We start from the raw sequence: 17957 nt of genomic DNA on the forward strand, positions 1-17957 counted from the left end.
GCTTTGCTTTTCTCGGAAAAAAAAAGGCATTCAAAACCAAAAAGCAATATAGAAATGTGATAATAAAGTTAACCTGAAATAATAAATGAGGCGTTTATTTGAAAAATGGTTCAAGTCGATTTTTCAAATGTTTAAAAAAAAAAAAAGAAGTCACCTGTTATTATCTTACATTATGTTTCCATTTTCAACTGTATTATTAGTAAACAATCTTTTCATTGTGTGATTAATGGTTCACGCCAACGCGGGAAAACCACTGCAAATTTTCTTTATACTTTCTACCTTGCATGCTTCCATGCAAGCTACCGTGTATTTGCTCTTCTTGTAATCTTACACCTGCGCGTGTCAAAACAATCTCCGCTTGCAAGTTGATTTTCAACTCCTCGCATACCTTAAGAGATGTCTTTAGAAAGAACTTATGTTTATTCAAGAGCTTTTTCTAAACAAAAATAGTTTAGTTTGTGCACTTTCGTACACAAGATATTTGCATGGATACGACGAGGATCAGGATGATTCTGTTAAGCAAACAAAAATTTAGTTTGTAATTTTTCGAATCGGCTATGGGTTCGATAGCTTCGAATTAGCGTCTTCTTCGCTTCACGTAAGATTTGAAATTTGAGATTCCAGATGAGATGTTGGGTAGATGCAGCTAAACACATTTTTTTGACATGTTAATTGCAATTTTAGGCATTAGCATAAGGAGTTACCTGGGAACTGATCCAAAAATTAGCCTAATACGAGTCCTTTCTAATAATGATCCCCCTTGCTTGAAGGCATCCCATCGGTGAATCAAATTTCATCAAAATATCTCAAACATAACGATCTCTGTAGATTGAAACACATGAAAACAAGACTGACAGACAAGCTTGTATAGAGATGAAATTGACTTTGAATAGATCAGTTCAATAAAGGCAGATGTGTTCTGTCTCAAGTTCTTCCGAGTATTGCGTACATTCGCACAAACTTAATTGTACACGTTTAGCATAAGTGATGCAGGTTTATGTGGTCGAAAATTGGAATTTCGTCAAGCACGCAAAACTCAAGCTTCCTACGTACTTCCCTAGCTATAAGGCTATGTACGTTGAATGAAGCGATTTTCGATTTTATTTATTTTTTTTTTTAGATTCGAAATTGCTGCAGTTACACTGCATTCCGCTGAGGCCTTTAGAAAATGTGTTGGCAAAAAAAAAAGGTTTTCTTTAAATACGTTAGAGAGCTTCTCCTCTTTGGGAACGTTACGCTTTCACTGACTGAGTGGCCAGTTACTTCATATTTTTTTTTTTTTTTTTTTTTTTGTGAAGAATCATTTGCCGAATATAATTGTTAAATTATGGTTCAATCGAAAACTAATTTTTTGAAATAATTCAAAAAATAAGAGAAAATTGGTTCTATGTGATGTAAATGATGTCTCTACACAACTAACCCAAGTATTGCTTTATACTTTAAAATTCGCAAAATGGCCGAAGAGAGGGGGAGAAAGAGAGATGGAGAGAGAGAGCAGGAAGGCAAGCAAAAATATATTATAATTATAAATATACTATAAATATATTTTCCAAAAGAAAAAAAAAAGAAGAATATATGTCACTTTCAAAGTGAACGGCTTTAAAACCCATACACACAAAAGGCTTATGGTTATATCAGCTGCACTTGCAGTAAGCTGTTAGCAACCGACATCATATTATTCTGTGGTCCAATCTTACTTTCTTTATTGATCTACATTTATATATATATATGTATATATATATATATATATATATATATATATATATATGTATATATATTTATCTATATATACGCATTTACTGCGGTGTGGTGTGTTTCTTAAATTCATTTTTGTTATTCGTTTTCTTTTTCAGGTCCTGAAGGCTGCAATCTATTCATATATCATTTGCCGCAGGAATTTACTGACACAGATTTGGCATCAACTTTCCTGCCATTTGGAAATGTAATTTCCGCTAAAGTCTTTATCGATAAACAGACAAACTTGTCCAAATGCTTTGGATTCGTGTCATTTGACAATCCAGAATCGGCGCAGGTAGCCATTAAAGCAATGAATGGATTTCAAGTGGGCACCAAACGTTTAAAAGTTCAACTAAAGAAACCGAAAGACGCCTCAAAACCATACTAAAACAAAAAAGGAGGGAAGGAAGGCAAAGAAAAGAACAACAACAACAACAACAACAACAACAACAAGTACTAATCACCCACCAAGATAATATAAAACTAAGAAAAAAAATAGAAAACAGAAAACTATGCTGCTGTGTATTCGAAAAAAAAAAGAGAAAAAAAGAAGTAATGTGAGAGAGAAGAAAGGAAGCAAGCTAATGTCAACATCACATACCATAGTAAAAAGGAGAAAAATGCTTTGGAAAGATGGACCAAAAGCCTTTACGGAAACGTTAATGTGTAACGAATTGCTATGAATTTTTTTGGATTAAGCGTAAAGCATGCCAAGGTCCCCTAGACATGAATGAACAATGAATGAATGAAGTTTTCCAATCTCTCGGGAAACGGAGGTAGGCAGCCATTACCAAATGTGTTACTCTCTCTACCATTGGATATCATCCAAAATGATGCTTAGTAGTTATTTTGTTCTTTTTCTTCTTTTTTTTTTTTTTTTTTTTTTTTTGATTTTATTTTTACAACATTTTTTGTGTTTAGTTACAAAAGAAAAGCAACAGAAAGAAAAAAAAAAAAAACTTTTGCTTTTTATACTCGTAATGAAGTTTATATATGAATTTATTATTAAATGTTTGAAGTTCTCTCGCGTATATGTTTTATATATAAACGCATATCTTTATATAATATGTAGGTAGGATCGCAGAAAATAGCGTAACTTACTTTCTTTGGTTTTTGCTTATATTAAAATTTTAAGTTTATTTTAAGCATATTTTCGGTTTTGTTGCGCTAATCTTTTCTTCATTGTTTTTAATTAATTGTTTAATCACGTGAATATACATACATATATGCCTTGAATTTTAGGCATTCTAAGTTTGACATCATCCTACTTTACCTACATTCTCATTTCTATATATATATATATATTTTTTTTTTTTTCTTTCATTTTTTAAATCAATTTTAACATGTTATCATCACCGTTTAGCGAATGTTTGAATACAAAGCGCTATAGCATCATCATATCCTTTACATGTATAAATACCGATATATTATTTTAAAAAGAAAAAACAAAAAAAAAAAAAAAAAAAACAATGTGAATTTTTTGTCGTTACACTTAATCGATATTTCTCTCGTAAGAGTAGTACAATGTATCTGGCGATCATCTTATTATTGTCTCTCTCTATGTTGCAATGAATTTTGAAAACACGATTGAAGAGACTTCAAAACTGAATGTCACAGAAAAGTAAACGTTTTATGTTAAGCGTTCTTTGTAAACAATGAGAAAAATAAAGATCACACTTATATGAATTTTCTTATCACATCTCGTTGCACGCTTGAAATTTTATAACTGTAACTATATATGTCTTTATTTTTTATAATAATTTTTATAAATTTTAAAAAATAAAAAAAGAAAAAAAACTTTTTTTTATATACACATATATTGTATTTAAGTTTAAATTTTCGTTTCTTTGTTTATTATTATTATCAAGAAATCCTTATATTTACTACGAATGTTTTATTTTATTGAATTGTTTCATATTATCAAACGTACTCACGCTTACGTATAAATATTACACACAATTGCTTTATGTAATAAATTAACCAAAAAGAAATCTCATTACGCTTCTCTTTCTTTTCCATGCTTGCTTGGTTTTCACCTCTACCAATATACATACATGTACTTGAACGAAAAAGAGAAGATTGAAATTTCTTTTTTTGGTCGATTCGATATTTTTGCTTAGAAGGACATCTGAATTAATGCTTCTTTTCTTTGTATAATTGTTTATCATATATATATATATTTATATATATTATATAATATTCACATACACGTGCGCGTACACATGAACACACAAACATCTATACTATTACATCAATAAAATTATTGTTCTTTGTTCTTTATAAAAACAAAAAAAAAAAATAATAAAAAAAAATTGTAGTTTACTCCTTTATTGTACACACCGTCGATTATGTATCCGCTTTATCAAGAATGAAAATTAAATCTCTCGCTTCTTCATGCTCAGCTTCTGGAAATATCAGATAGGTTAACTTCATTCTTGGCCACGTTTAAATGTCAGGTTGTTTTCGTCCCTCATCATCTTTCATTTGAGTTCAAGTTTTCTTCGAGAATTAAAGGCCAAATTCGAATTCCTCTTCAGAAAAAACGCTTATGCCGAGAGAGTTCGACAAACAAGTCAATCTAGTTCAAACTTGCGACATGCCAACCGGCTTGAAGTTTTTTTTTTTTTTTGCTTTCTAAGAACGTCTAGCAAAATTGGATTTCATACAACTCTGCAAAATCGTTTCAAGCCCCAAATAGCCGATTTTCATCTGGCAATATTAAGATCAAAAGACGTTTTCTCTTTAACACCATTTTCGAAATAAGATGTTATATGGAAAGTGGACACACAAAGGTATACGGTCTAATTGTCACAGCGTTCGTCTCGAATCAAAATTAATCAAGGTCATAAGCTTACGATCTTTAGGTTACAGAATTTACTGTCGTCACGGTATTACCCGAATAGGATGCTAGATGGCTCTGTCAAGTCAATGTTTAGTACTAGCTTTCATATTATTGGCAACATTGTAATACTATCAAATCTGATATCAGAGCACAATGTAAAGTAAATATCCTACAAGTTAATGTTTTCATTTGCAGTTTGTTGATCAAAATTGTTTTTATTTACAAAATTGGTCGGAAGACCGCCCTTAAGAGAATTTCAGATGTCTAAAAGCGACCCTTTAGCTTCTTAGCTATATATAGTAGAAAAAGTAAGACTAATGAGAAAATTCAATACATTGTCTAAAGCGAATGTGGCAAAGAAATATTATTTTGATAAGAAAACTATATGCTCGTTAAGGTTTAGATAGATAATTTCTTTATTCAGTAACTTATTTGCCTTTTCTCTAACTGTTTTTTTAGACATTGGTTCTTTTCGTAAGCCAGGCTGTGGATATCTTCTTGGCGCACTAACACGTGGTTTTTCTTTTACTTTATTTACCTAAAATATCTTTTTCAATTTTGCATTCTTCACCCAAATATTTCCCGAATTAGGTCTAATCAAGTTTTGTCCGTCCGTCTGTCTGTGTGATGTGCGCCCATGCATTCTTACTTTAAACCTAAGAGAGGCAATTTTTAAGATATTTTGACGGAATATTTATGTTCTATCGGAAATGGATTGGGACAGGCGATTTTTTCTCGACTCGCCATATAAACGCTTATTTCAAAAAAACTCAATATATGAAAAAAATTTGCAATTTTCAAAATTTGTAGAAAAAAATTGCATATCATAATAACATTTTGGCATAGTGATGTGATGTGAAAAATTTGGTTCGGATAGGACAACATTTTGACTCTCCTTTAACTCCCATAAAAACGGTCCTAGGAAAAACTAAACATTCACATGACAATAAGGTCTACACTTTTATATTTAATGATCAGATTCGGCAGTAGCAATTTGGCAAGATATTAGCTGTGCGGTATTTGGTCTATGTAAGTCAATCCTTTGGAGCGCATGAAAGGGTTCTCATGAAAACTAAGTCCTTAAATGCTCAAAAAGTATCCTGTTTTTATATTCTATGATTAAAGATGATCAAGAGTAGAAGATCTCGCTCAAAAATTAATTACACCGAACTTGGATCACCTACACCAATTTAGTGAACTGCACATCATCATGAAAAGCGCATCTTTACAAGAAATTAAAGTACAGTTTTCGTAGTATGTTATGAAAGATGAATAAAATATTGGATTATATGAAGTTGTATAGGATATTTAATGGTCGGCGTTCCCCGCCTATAATGTTCTCACTTGTTTCACATTAAAGCGTTAATTATTAAGTTTTCTAAAATATATTGCTATGCCTGTAATCGTTTCTTTTCCATCATATTATTCATCGTGTAAAGGATAATGTGAAACAATAGGAAAATAGCTTTTCCGGCATACTCAGAGGGCTAATCTCGGACCAAACTATCCGCTTTTCATGAGTCGGTTCTTTGTTTTAAGTGAAATACAACTTGTCTATGCATAGACCTTTAATTTATTCAATACTTTTTCGAAATAATCTCCGATACTTATTTGTTTTGGAATTGAACATTTTCTCGAGTCTCTAGATATAACATTTTTTCACTCTCCGTTCTTATGAGAGAAGGTACTCTACTCTACTTGCTATCTTAAGTTCAAAAATTAAATGATTTAAACTGTCCTTACTCAATCTTACAACGAAATTATTTACAACATTTCAAGGCAGTATTTTTTCTTCTTCATTTTTTGCTTTATCAATCACTTCCTTTTGATAATTTGGGAGAAAAAATATGGCAAATGAATTCCCTTAAAATTAATTACGCAAAAACTTTTTACTGATAAAGAAGAAAAGAAGAAAAAAGTTAATCTTAATGAATTGTTAGAGAAAAGTAAAAAACGTACAAAGCAAAGAAATGAATGTTTAGCTTTTTTTAGTTCTACTCTCAGAATTCCTTGCAATTATCACTTTCAATATATCTATCCTTATCCGTTCCTTTTCGAATATAAAGATAATGGATGTAGGCATTGCATAGTGTTTCTGCGTAGATCGATGAGCTTTTAGGATGCCCTATGTGTAAAGGGTTAGTTAAGCCTTCAACCACACTAAGAGAATATCTTTCGTTACCTTAAAAATTCTTCTTATTTTTTTCTAAACGTCTCGGCTGACACCATTGCATTTAGCATCTGTTCTATACTATTCGGCATTCTGTATAAAGAATGCAGATAAGGTTATAATTAAATAGGAATCAATTAATTATCAATTTTAAAATGGAACTAGTGATAATTACTGAACACAAAATTATCTGCGATTTTAATGCCAGCTTAGCTGTTTTGATCGTTTAACTCTTTGGAGCACCTCGAAACAATTCCTATTGCATTGGTAGGACGCGTTGCAATTTTTTTTTTTTTTTTTAATTAAATGCACTCTATCTCACTCACAGTAATGCCGGCTTTTCAAATAAATTCTTTTCTCAATATGTTTTATGCACTTCCCAGCATAAAGAAACCGATTTTTTTATATGTAATATCTTGGTTTTTACTGATGTAATGAAGCAAATATATATGTCTACTTTTTTTCTGTGATATGCCCGCTGTAGATTTAATGTTCCATAGCTTTTTCTACGACCACTCGTCAGTTTGACAGGTAAAGTGTGTCACAGGCGCAACAGACAATAGGCATTTGAAATTTGATACAAATATTCCTTGATCGGTTAAGAATATTAGATTAAAAAATGGGACCAAAGCGTTGAGAGACACACCTGTAAAGTAGAAAAAAAAAAACAACCTATGAAAACATTAACAATTTTTTCATATTTTCGCCTTTAGCTTTCGAGTCCGTGAAGATATTTATAAAAAAACTGCTCTCCAACTACATTTTTGGGGCAAAAGTTTCTCCGATCGGTACACTATTCCACACGTCCACAGATTCGAAATTGTTTTGGTTTCTTCTGCCTTGGGGACGTATTTGTAAACATATTATGATCCTTTTTTAACCTCATATTCTTAACCGGTCGAGGAGTAGGCGTGCAAAATTTCAGCCTTCTGTCTTCCTTTTTGCGACTGTGACGATGCACAAAACTTACCCGTCAAATTGGCGGGTTTCCAAAATTCTAATGCTAGCAGAGCATTTTAATATTTTTAATTCAAGAGTTCTTCGAGAACTCTGTATATCTTAAGCTTACGCTATGTGGTAATGTCGCGTTGCAGCCACGATGTCTACACTGCTTCTACTGCTACACCTAGTTCGAGTGATGTGGAGAGATTTTTGCGCCTAAGCTATGGTATAATGTAGTGGTTTAGTACGCGAAGAACCTTTCGATAGGAAAATATGTGGATATGCTTATTATTCCTCCAATGCGCTTTCCCAGGGCCACAGAAAGTCAGAATATATTTGAAATTGGATTTCTTTTGCTTTTTCAGTACATCGCTTGAAATTCTTTATATTCGCAATACCTGTTAAAGGGAAGAAGCGGCCATGCAGGTGACTTAGTCCCAAACGCCTAAATATAAGCATACGCTAACCGTGTCGCATGCTGCCCGACGCTTAGATAACCATTCAATTATAGTTAACCTTATCGGTACTTGCCTGCTGCTGCACTCATGTACAAAATTTTCGTGACATTCGATATTGAATTGAATGAATTAAATTAATAAATTCAGAATGATGTTAACAATTTGTCTTGAATGACCGGCAATTAGTTAGCTAATGGATATTTAATATTCATTTTAAAAATTTTGCACAATTACTCGCAAAGTATCTTAAATATCATTACAACACAACATTCCATACCTCTGCAATATCTTATCTCTTTTGCTGCTTTGGTATCAAACTGAAGAAAAAATTTGCAATTTGTTTGCCAAGATTTCAGATTAAACAGGGAGAAGGCAAAAATAAAAAGGAAATTCACTGTTAATTTGAACTTTTGGAATCCTTTGTTGCACTGTTTATTTTATGCGAATTTTTTATTCTCGTCATATACATATTTTCGAATGTTTGTCTTTGCGTTTTTTTTTTTTTTTTTGGTGGTTTTTTGTGTTGTTTTTTGTCTCTCCCTCTTTTAGTTTCTTTATTTCTTACAGCTTTTGATATGCAAAAGTAGTGTTTCATCATTTATTCATAGAATATAAGGCTTTTACTGCTCGGTCTTTAATTTAAATTCATTATTGTAAATTGAAAAATGCTTGAGCATCATCTCTCGCTGTTTTATTTTAGTTTTTAATTTTTCACATTTTGTTTTTTCTTTTCTTTTTTTTCGCAACCCTTTATGAAATTACAATATAAGAACCAAGTAACGAAAGGATTTTTTCTCTACCGACTACCTACCGATGGATGTATACTAATTATGTTATCCAGTTTAAAACATTTTTCAAGAATCTCATAAAGAGTACAGGATTATAGTGCAAACTGTTACCAAGTTCCATCAACACCTGTAATTGAATGAAAAAGGTAGGATATCTAAATATGTGATTGGTGTGGAACCATAGCATAGAGTGTTCGTAAAGGATTCACTTGGAAATAGTTTTAAAAAAAGTTAATTACGTTAGAAAAATGCGATTATGATATTTTTTTATTAATACAGCAATGCCATGGGTTTTGAAGTTAATTGGGGGCAGTGTTCATTGAACTTTTAGTTTCTTATTGAAATTCTCGGATCTACATAGAGAGTGATTTTTCTATTTACATAAGCTAAAAATGTGAGAACAGTAGCTCTGAACTGATCTTCTCGAGTTTGAATACCAATTTATTCCAACTTCCTTCATTTAAAAGCTTCGAAATTTTGATTCAACATATTAGTGACGTACCAGCAATATAAGGTTAGTTTGCTAGCGTGCGTCCGTACGTTTATATCTCTCTGGAACACATATGACGAGCGGTAAGCTCCGAGTTGGTACGTTGGTTAACTAACTATTGCCAATAGATACCGTTTAAACTGGGATTACGTTTTCATTCGCTATTATAGAGCTTGATACAAGCTTATGAATTTGTATGCTTTAATACACTAACTTTAGCTAATGATCAAATTATATTAGTAGCCTTAGGAAACATTCATTAAGTGAACACAAAATCTAATGCTGAACTCCTGTCGGTCGTTCACTTGAATGGACACAATTGCGTAGCTCCTATATGAAGATCCAATTTCTAATCTTTATTCTAAAGAATGATTTAAAAGACTTTTTTTTGGTCAACGTGACTGATAGTTAGAATGTGGCCATCGGCTATAGGTTAACAGTCAAAGTGTCTAACTTGCCATTGAAGTATCAAAAGGAAAGTTGACCTTACCACAGTATTGCAAGAAATTCCATCGGATACCCCCAGCCAGAATAGTTGAAAACTGACATAATTTGAATAAATAGAAAACATTTTGCAAGTTAGTGGAGTGATTATCAAGTCTGAGTCCATTGTACTACCGATCTCAGCAGAAATATAACCACATTTTTCATGTTATTATATTACATAAGGCAGGTGTTTAAAATTCGTTCCAAGGCAAATACACTTTTCTTATTCCGTTTCCATTTTCTTTCTTTTCTATTTTTTTTTTTTTGTTTTTTTCATTATTATTTCAGTCTTTCATTTGTGCGAAGAATACAATAAAACAAGGAGGACTCTTATGAGAACAAAGACGTTTCCACTTTTTTTCCTTTTCTTCATTTTAGTCTAAATTGTAAACTAAAAGGTAAATAATAAAATGTACATAAAGACGTAAAAGCTCCTTACATATAATTGAACAATTAAAACTCAAAATTTTATTTAATTAAAATGTTCTGCTTTCTTTTCTTTTCTTATTTTTCCACTTTTTACTTTAAAATAATTAGTAATTGTATTTTTCTTTTCATTTCTTTTTTTTGGTCTTTTTGTGTTTCTCTTTTTTATTGTCTTCTTTTTCAGATAAAAATTGTTTTTCGTAAAATAATAATTTTTAGCTTTCATGCCGTTTGGAAGTTTTAGCTGTAAATATCCGTAAAGATCTGGTTATCCTTTTTCATCATTTTTTTTTTTTTTTTTTTTTATTTTATATTCAAATATCATTTCCGTCAATTGGTCCAATTGATCTAATTTTTAATAATCATCGACGAAGAGATATGTAAAGAATTGTCAGCTTTTGTAAATTGTTGTAAAAAAAAAAAAAACAAATAGTTGAATGAATATTCTTTTTATTTATTATATTATTGAATATAATGTTTTAAATCAAACATGATAGATAATAAATTAATAACGTGATTATATGAAGATAAAAACAAAACACGTATAGCATAAAGCATTTATTTATCTCTTCTCACTGTGCGCTGCAGTCAATGTAAGTGAATTTGCATTGGAAGATAGAAAAAACAATTACATAAATAAAAAAAAAAGCGTTTATCCTATGAATAGTGATTTTCTATAGCAAGAATTTTTATACTAAATTCTATATAAAAAATCCAAAAAAATCGGTTTTATTGTTAAAAGTAATGCTTACCTTTAAAAATGTACTACTACAGCCACTTAACGATGGCTTAGACAAATTTTTCTTGTAGGCTCCAAATCGAGTCTCGGAAGCCCGAACGCGCTTACGGTGAAATTAGAGGCAAATTTCTTTTAATTAATTGCGATAATTAAAAAAGACAGAAAAACAAATTTTGCCAAATCGAAATGGTGGTGTGTTTTGATATTCATGCCTTTCAAGAAAATATGTGCTTTATGGGATTTCATTTGCCTACTTTTAGGCAATGCAAATATTTAATAAACCAATTTACCTTTTAGGCGGTTGAAAAACAAATTAAGGAAAACACTTTTTATTTGATGCTTGTTCTAACAACGTCATAATTACTAGATTTTCATGCACAGTAAGGATGTTGCTGCAGGAGTGGATTACAGGTAGCCTTGCTATAATATTAACTAAGTACACTTGAAGCTACACTTGAATGCAATCACGTTCACACATACCAATCTTCGATTAGCGCATAATATACTCTTGTTTCCATTCGTAGAGTAAGCAGTGTGGCATTATAAGTATGAGGCAGCATTAAACTGCACTGTAAGATTGTGGCCGTGTATATGTGACCCAGTAATTAGAGCTATATAAAGAGGACGCTCTTTCAATTATTTTCTTAAAATTTCACACAATGGTACAAATTATAATGCTTAAGTGCACGGAATATAAATTTAGGATTGTTTTAAATTGTAGTACCATAGAACGTTAGGGTAAAAAACGACGGTTCCAAAGGGCAAATAGCCATGATGACGATTAAGCAAACCTTTAAAGCCGAGGACAAAGCTGAATATTCAACACGCGGCATCTTAGACAAGTAATTTTTTTTTTCCGAATTGGGTGAGATCTGTAAATAACACACTATACGGGGCGAAATATCTTCATGGACTTGAAAATTGCACTGCAGTAAATGGACAAATATTTGGATTTTCAAACACAACAATTTCTTAAGATTAGCACAATGTAAAGCAGTAAATATTAGGTACGGGGTCACTCCATTCCCGATGTTTTACAATAAGTAAAAATTACAGCTTTTGAAAAATTTAGTAAATTATGTGATACGTTTGAAGTAATTATGTGCATCATTCTTTTTCCTACTTATATATAAAAAAAAAAAAGACAAACAACCATTTACCTGATTGTCTAGGTTATTGGTTGAAAATGAAAGTTTCTTTCTTATCGAAGACTACTTACAACACACTTTGTCAAGCAGGTACTCAAAGGCTTAGCGTACGATTCTACACAATATAAGCTAAGGGTAAAGCTAATAGAAGAATTAAGAGATAAGAGTGAAATTTTGCCTTATGCAATCATGGCCGCCGATCAAGTTTGAGGATAGATGAAGTGCTGTTGCAAACCGGTAATGTAACATGTACTGTGATCAAAAAATAAGCCCAACTTATTTTTTTCTTCTTTCTATCTATTTACTCTTCCAAATCAACTCCATCGCCGTTTATCGCCTTCAAAAACAGTTTGAGCTGGTGCAAAGTAACACGATAATCGAAAAAAGTTGTTAACTTGATTTTGATTATTGAGCAAAGTTGGGACTATTTTACCTTGGCTCATATTTTGCATGATATACGCTCGATTGCTCTGTTGTCTCCGAGTCATAAGTGTAGAACCAAATCTGAAGCACCGTAATAATGCTTTTCATGCCCATTGTGCAACTTCTTTGCTCAACAAAATCGTAGAATTTTCATGTCGTATAAAACCAAGTACAACTGAAGCCCTGATTACGTTCACGATTTTACATAGATTGCTTCCAATTTAGAAAAAATATACTCCTGATATTCGATATATCCGCACAATTTAACTTGAATATTGATAGTATGTTTTGATCTTGATAATTCCAATACTCAGAAATGCAAAACACAATTTTGACCAACATATGATATAATGAAATTGCAAGTTTTGGAAATGTAAGCCACAATGTCGGACAATGTCCGAGCAGTCTAATTTGGTGTTTTGGACGTTTCAGAGCATATTTTCGTACAACTATTTTTTTATATTTCCAGAGCACACTAAGAAGATGAATGTTTACCATATTTTCGGATAACCATAATGCAATTCTTGGGTACTTGGGATTTTAAAAATATAGTAAATAAATATTCAATTATTAAAAAATAAATAAATAAAAGAGAAGAATTGGAAGCCGAGCTTCTACGACTTGTCTAAGTGAGTGACTGCAAATATATTGAGAACTCTAAAAGCACATAATTTCAATTTCCTTCTAAAATTATCTCAACCTTGAGCATTAACTTTCTCGCAAACATATTTTTGCACTGCTTTGAACATGAATGCAAATTTTATATGTATACTTAGCTCACTTATGTTCAAATTACTTGTAGATAAGAAATAACTAAAAAGTTATATAAATATAGAAAAAAAGTAGAAAAAGCCATTGTAAATTTTTCATGTAATTATAAAAAAAGTTTTTAAACAAAGCAAGGCTGTGTGTTCTAATATAAAATGAAAATAAATAAGAATATAAATAAAATTTAAGAGAAAAAAATATATATATAAATAAATGTAATAATGTACAGCTTGTTGTAAGTTTGGTGACTAAAATGTATGTGTAAAATAATAAAATCACAAGTTCACATAAAACTAGTTACTAAATTAAGAAGAATTTAATAAAAAATAAATAAATAAATGAATAAAGATAAAAATATATTAAATAAAAATTATTATAAATAATAAGAGGACAACTTACTGATAAATCTTTTTTTAGCAACATGCCACATATATTGTGCACATTGTAACATAAGGCTAAACACAAATACAAATGTTAGAGCTAAAGAAAAAAAAAAAAGAAAAAATTTTAACAACAAGAACATACAACATAAGAAAATTATAAATAATGTAAAATCGTGTTAAAAGTAAAAATAAAAAAAAAAAGAAAATTATTATAGAAATAAATAATAAAGTGTCATGAAAATTTTTAAGAAAATTTATACAACCGTCTTCACAGTTGTTTTTTATAGAAATTTATATACATATATATATATATATATACATTTTTGTTTTTGCCTTTGCAACGTATACTGCAGGGGTACTACGTTTTTATTGCCTACTTTATGGCGTATTAGAAAAGTTAAAGTTAATTGTGCAGCGTTTTAAATAAATGTCAAGCGTACGTGACATACATAGAAAATAGATGCGTTTACCTTTCCCTTCCTAACCTTTTGCATCTTTTCTTTTACATTTCCTCCTTACCGTATTCGTCCCGTCTCTCTTCTGTCCCACGCCCTATAAATCATAGAAATCACGCTTCTTCCACAACTCTATTCATTTCTAACATTCCTTTAGTTTTAAATCAAAAATAGATATCGAGGTTAGGAATCTTTTCAATGTATTCTCGCGTGTATATAGGTGTGCGCTTACATGTACATGTAAGGTCTTGTATTTATGCATTTGTTTCAGTGGGTGATGAGTTGTTGCGTTTACGCATCGAAACTTGTATACACCCCGCGTTCGCATACTACATACGATTTGAAAACTTTGCAAAACATTGCAGCAATGCTTGACTTGATATATTGCCAACGGATACGTTGCCGTTCTTATGATTGCATGCGCATACCTATGCATACATGTTCGTGTATTTAGTTATGTTGCGAGTGTTTTTTCGCTATGCTACTCATATTTCTTAAATGATTTATGTTCGTGATTATTGGCATTTGTAAAGCTTTATGTCAGTGGGTATTGAGTTTAATCACTTGGGTTTGCTGCATATATATATATATATATATATATATATATATGTGTGTGTGTGTTTGCGTACACGACGTTTTTGGCATTTCAAAACGGTTTTATAAAGGACATATGAAGTAACAAGGAAGCATGTGAATGTTTGCGAATCGTGTGCATTGTATTCTAGAGACAATTATTTTCTCATGAGATGAAAGAAAGAGCAGGGGAAAATTTTCTTTAAATTAAAGTGAATTTAAAACTGACAAGAGACATTTTAAAATCGTTAGGAAAAATCGTTTTCAAAAACTATAATATTTTCACACCTTTTTCTCTTTTTCACACGGCTTTCATGCGTTTGCAAGATGCAGTAATGCTTCAAGCGTGCCTAACTTACCGTAGAATATTGGAAGCAATTTTTAACTTTCAACCTTCAGCGCAGACGGATAGGTGAATAGAGGAGCCGAAGAGACAATTGAGTATGAAAGGATTCCGAATCCTACTATAATTAAAGATATAAAATTCATATTGAATCTCGGAGACCGCAATTTTGGTATCAAAACTGGAAGAAATAACAGCACCTATCACCTACACGTAATGAACACGCAAGTTGTCTGCATGATCAATGCATCTAGAATAAATGAAAATGTACAAAGTAAAAGGTCTGCAACTTTTGAATAAATATTGAGTCGGCTTTAAAAAGAAAAGACACGTCAGGAAAGCCATTGAGTAGTATAACGCAGGTACATATTTATTCAGAACACTTACACCACAACGAATATCGCGACATTATATCCCCACGATATTGTGCAACATTTACGACATCTAACTTTTACCTTTCATTAAAGCGAATCATCAATCCTGCATCTAATTAACAAATCCATGCCCAGGTTTTACTGCTTCTTTGTTGGTGTTACGTTGTCCCTTATATGGCTGCTACAGTTAGGCGAGGATCAATCCCAAAAAGAGCTTGCGTCCTTTTGATGTCCGCAATAAATAAAAAATACAACAAAATACTCATAAATTCTAAGCGTTCTAAGCTCTTGTTTCTACTAAATTTAATGTTTGAATTGACGATAACGCATAAGAGATAAGTCGAGATAACGTATGTTCTTCAAGACGAAGCTATGCTTCATAGCAGAGTTCTAAGCAATACACAGATCAATGGATCGTGTACTCTATCGCGTATTTCTACCTATAAAAGACATTTGACGAACCTTAACGTCAGCAACGGAGCCTTACAGGACAAAGTTGCTTAAAACTTCTAAATAAGTGCAATAAAACTTTAGCCTGGCCTTGATGCCATTTCAAAGCTTATTTTTCTTAAGACCTCTTTGTAATGGTTCAGACCCGTCTAATTACTTCATATCTGCTTAGTATGCTAAAATTCTCTTTTCGCAGATTTCCAAAATTTTTCAATGGGAACTGATCGATAATCTTGGATTGTGAATGGAAAAAAAAAATACATTGATAGATATCAATCGATTATTGGTTCAGAAAACAATTTTAGGTAAGTGTTATAAGTTACAATTAGAACCGGCTGCAGCTGGAAGCATTCTGACTGTTGTGTTGTTCATCCACTCAATCTTAATTTGTGATGAAAATATGATGCAAAATTAAGGTTAATTTTACATTAAGGCATTGTGGATGCTATGAAATGTATATAGTGTTTTTTCGGACTTGGCTTTACTTTTTGTGGCATCAACGTAGACTTTAAGTCAACATTTACAATTGGTGCGTAGTGCCGCATTACTATGTAAATACACAAACGTACATTTTTTTTTTTTTTTCAACTTGGACATTAATTCACCTCCCTTTCTGGTCATTTTAGTACAACTTGGCCAAATACAACCCTTCATTTATTTTCGTGATAAAATATGAAAATAGATACATACTGATGTTCGTGGTGTTCACGAAAGCCCTTAGATAGTAGCAGTCCAAAATGGGAGTTGACATGGTTCAAATTTGGCGAAATTAATGTTATCGTCGAAGACTTTATTAGTTATCTATAACAATTAAACTTTGTTTGCATACTTACATTTCATAAGGACCTTTATAAAATATAAGATTTGGAAATGATCCAAGTTTAGTGCAGTTACTGTAAACAAACTATCAATGTGAACCACATTTTATTACAAAATGTCAAAAAAGGACATATAAAGGCTTCTTTTGCATAAGAACGATTACACGGGAGGGAATTTTAAAAAAAATGGCCCATCCGATCATAAATTTTTTACACAGCCAATTTTGTCGAGAAACTTTTTTCAAGTATCAACTTTTATAGACAACGGTCGTAAAAGTGTTGTGATGCAATTAATTTTCAAAGACGTTTGCCCTTGACTCAAAACACATTAGTGCACCAAACTTTGTCTAAAATACTTAAAAATATGCTTCCTATGGGTTAATCAAATAACTACATGGATGGATACTATTATATGTTTTTTTAGAACATTTTAGTTGAGCTTAAGTTCATGCCATTGCCTTGCATGAATAGGACCAGAGTTCATTTACAAAACTAAACGAACTTATTAAGTGAATATAACTCTGGGTTTAAAAGGAAGGGATTTACAGAACTTATTCACCATGTCATAACACTTTGGTCCATTAAGCTTACACGCTTTTAATCGACTGCTTCTAGGATTAAAATTTTCCTGCTTATACAAATCCTTTACTTATAGACAAAATTGAATTACAAAAGTCATGTGTATTAAATATTGTTTTGATATCTTCGTTAATTCTCTCGAATCCGGTCAATTTCCATGAAACTTTTGTTTTTCTTTTCGTTAATCGCTTCCTTTGGTTAATTTGCTTTCATTGCTTTCTCTCTCTCATTTTGGAAAATTTCCTATTAAAGATTTTCATGTAGACAGACTTAATCTGTCGACAATGCTATTTTCATTATAAAGGAATGCGCTTTAAAGTTTAAATGCGAACGCAATTTATTTCAATTATTCTATAACAACAATAATCTTTAAATAGTTTATTTATTTAATAAATTGATGAAATTTTCCACTTATTTTATTTACAAACGCTTACGGCAAAATCTTTCGACACGAGTGATTATTCTTTATGCACACACGTTCACACCCGTTTGTTAGAATTATATCGGGCCACCAAACACACACTGAAGTAAAATCATTTGTAATTTTAGTCATCACATTAAACAA

At 31.4% G+C, this 17957-nt stretch overlaps 1 protein-coding gene and 1 long non-coding RNA gene across 5 annotated transcripts in view; both read left to right on the plus strand.

Moving 5' to 3' along the window:
* The window catches only part of LOC119635547 (CUGBP Elav-like family member 2), a 119015-nt gene extending 116888 nt beyond the window's left edge, over positions 1-2127 (plus strand). For all 4 annotated transcript variants that reach the window (XM_038030396.1, XM_038030397.1, XM_038030398.1 and 1 more), the window contains one exon: positions 1854-2127. In XM_038030396.1, the coding sequence (XP_037886324.1) occupies positions 1854-2125 (272 nt within the window). In that variant the 3' untranslated portion in view covers positions 2126-2127. The remainder of the gene's footprint in view (positions 1-1853) is intronic.
* Positions 2128-10209: 8082 nt separating this feature from the next.
* LOC119635555 lies at positions 10210-10765 on the plus strand. The gene is made up of 2 exons (XR_005247077.1): positions 10210-10311; positions 10524-10765. It is a non-coding gene; the product is annotated as an uncharacterized LOC119635555 (long non-coding RNA).
* Positions 10766-17957: the final 7192 nt, after the last annotated feature.

Source organism: Glossina fuscipes, unplaced genomic scaffold, assembly GCF_014805625.2.
Source record: "Glossina fuscipes isolate IAEA_lab_2018 unplaced genomic scaffold, Yale_Gfus_2 26, whole genome shotgun sequence".
Taxonomy (NCBI): Eukaryota; Metazoa; Arthropoda; class Insecta; order Diptera; family Glossinidae; genus Glossina; species Glossina fuscipes.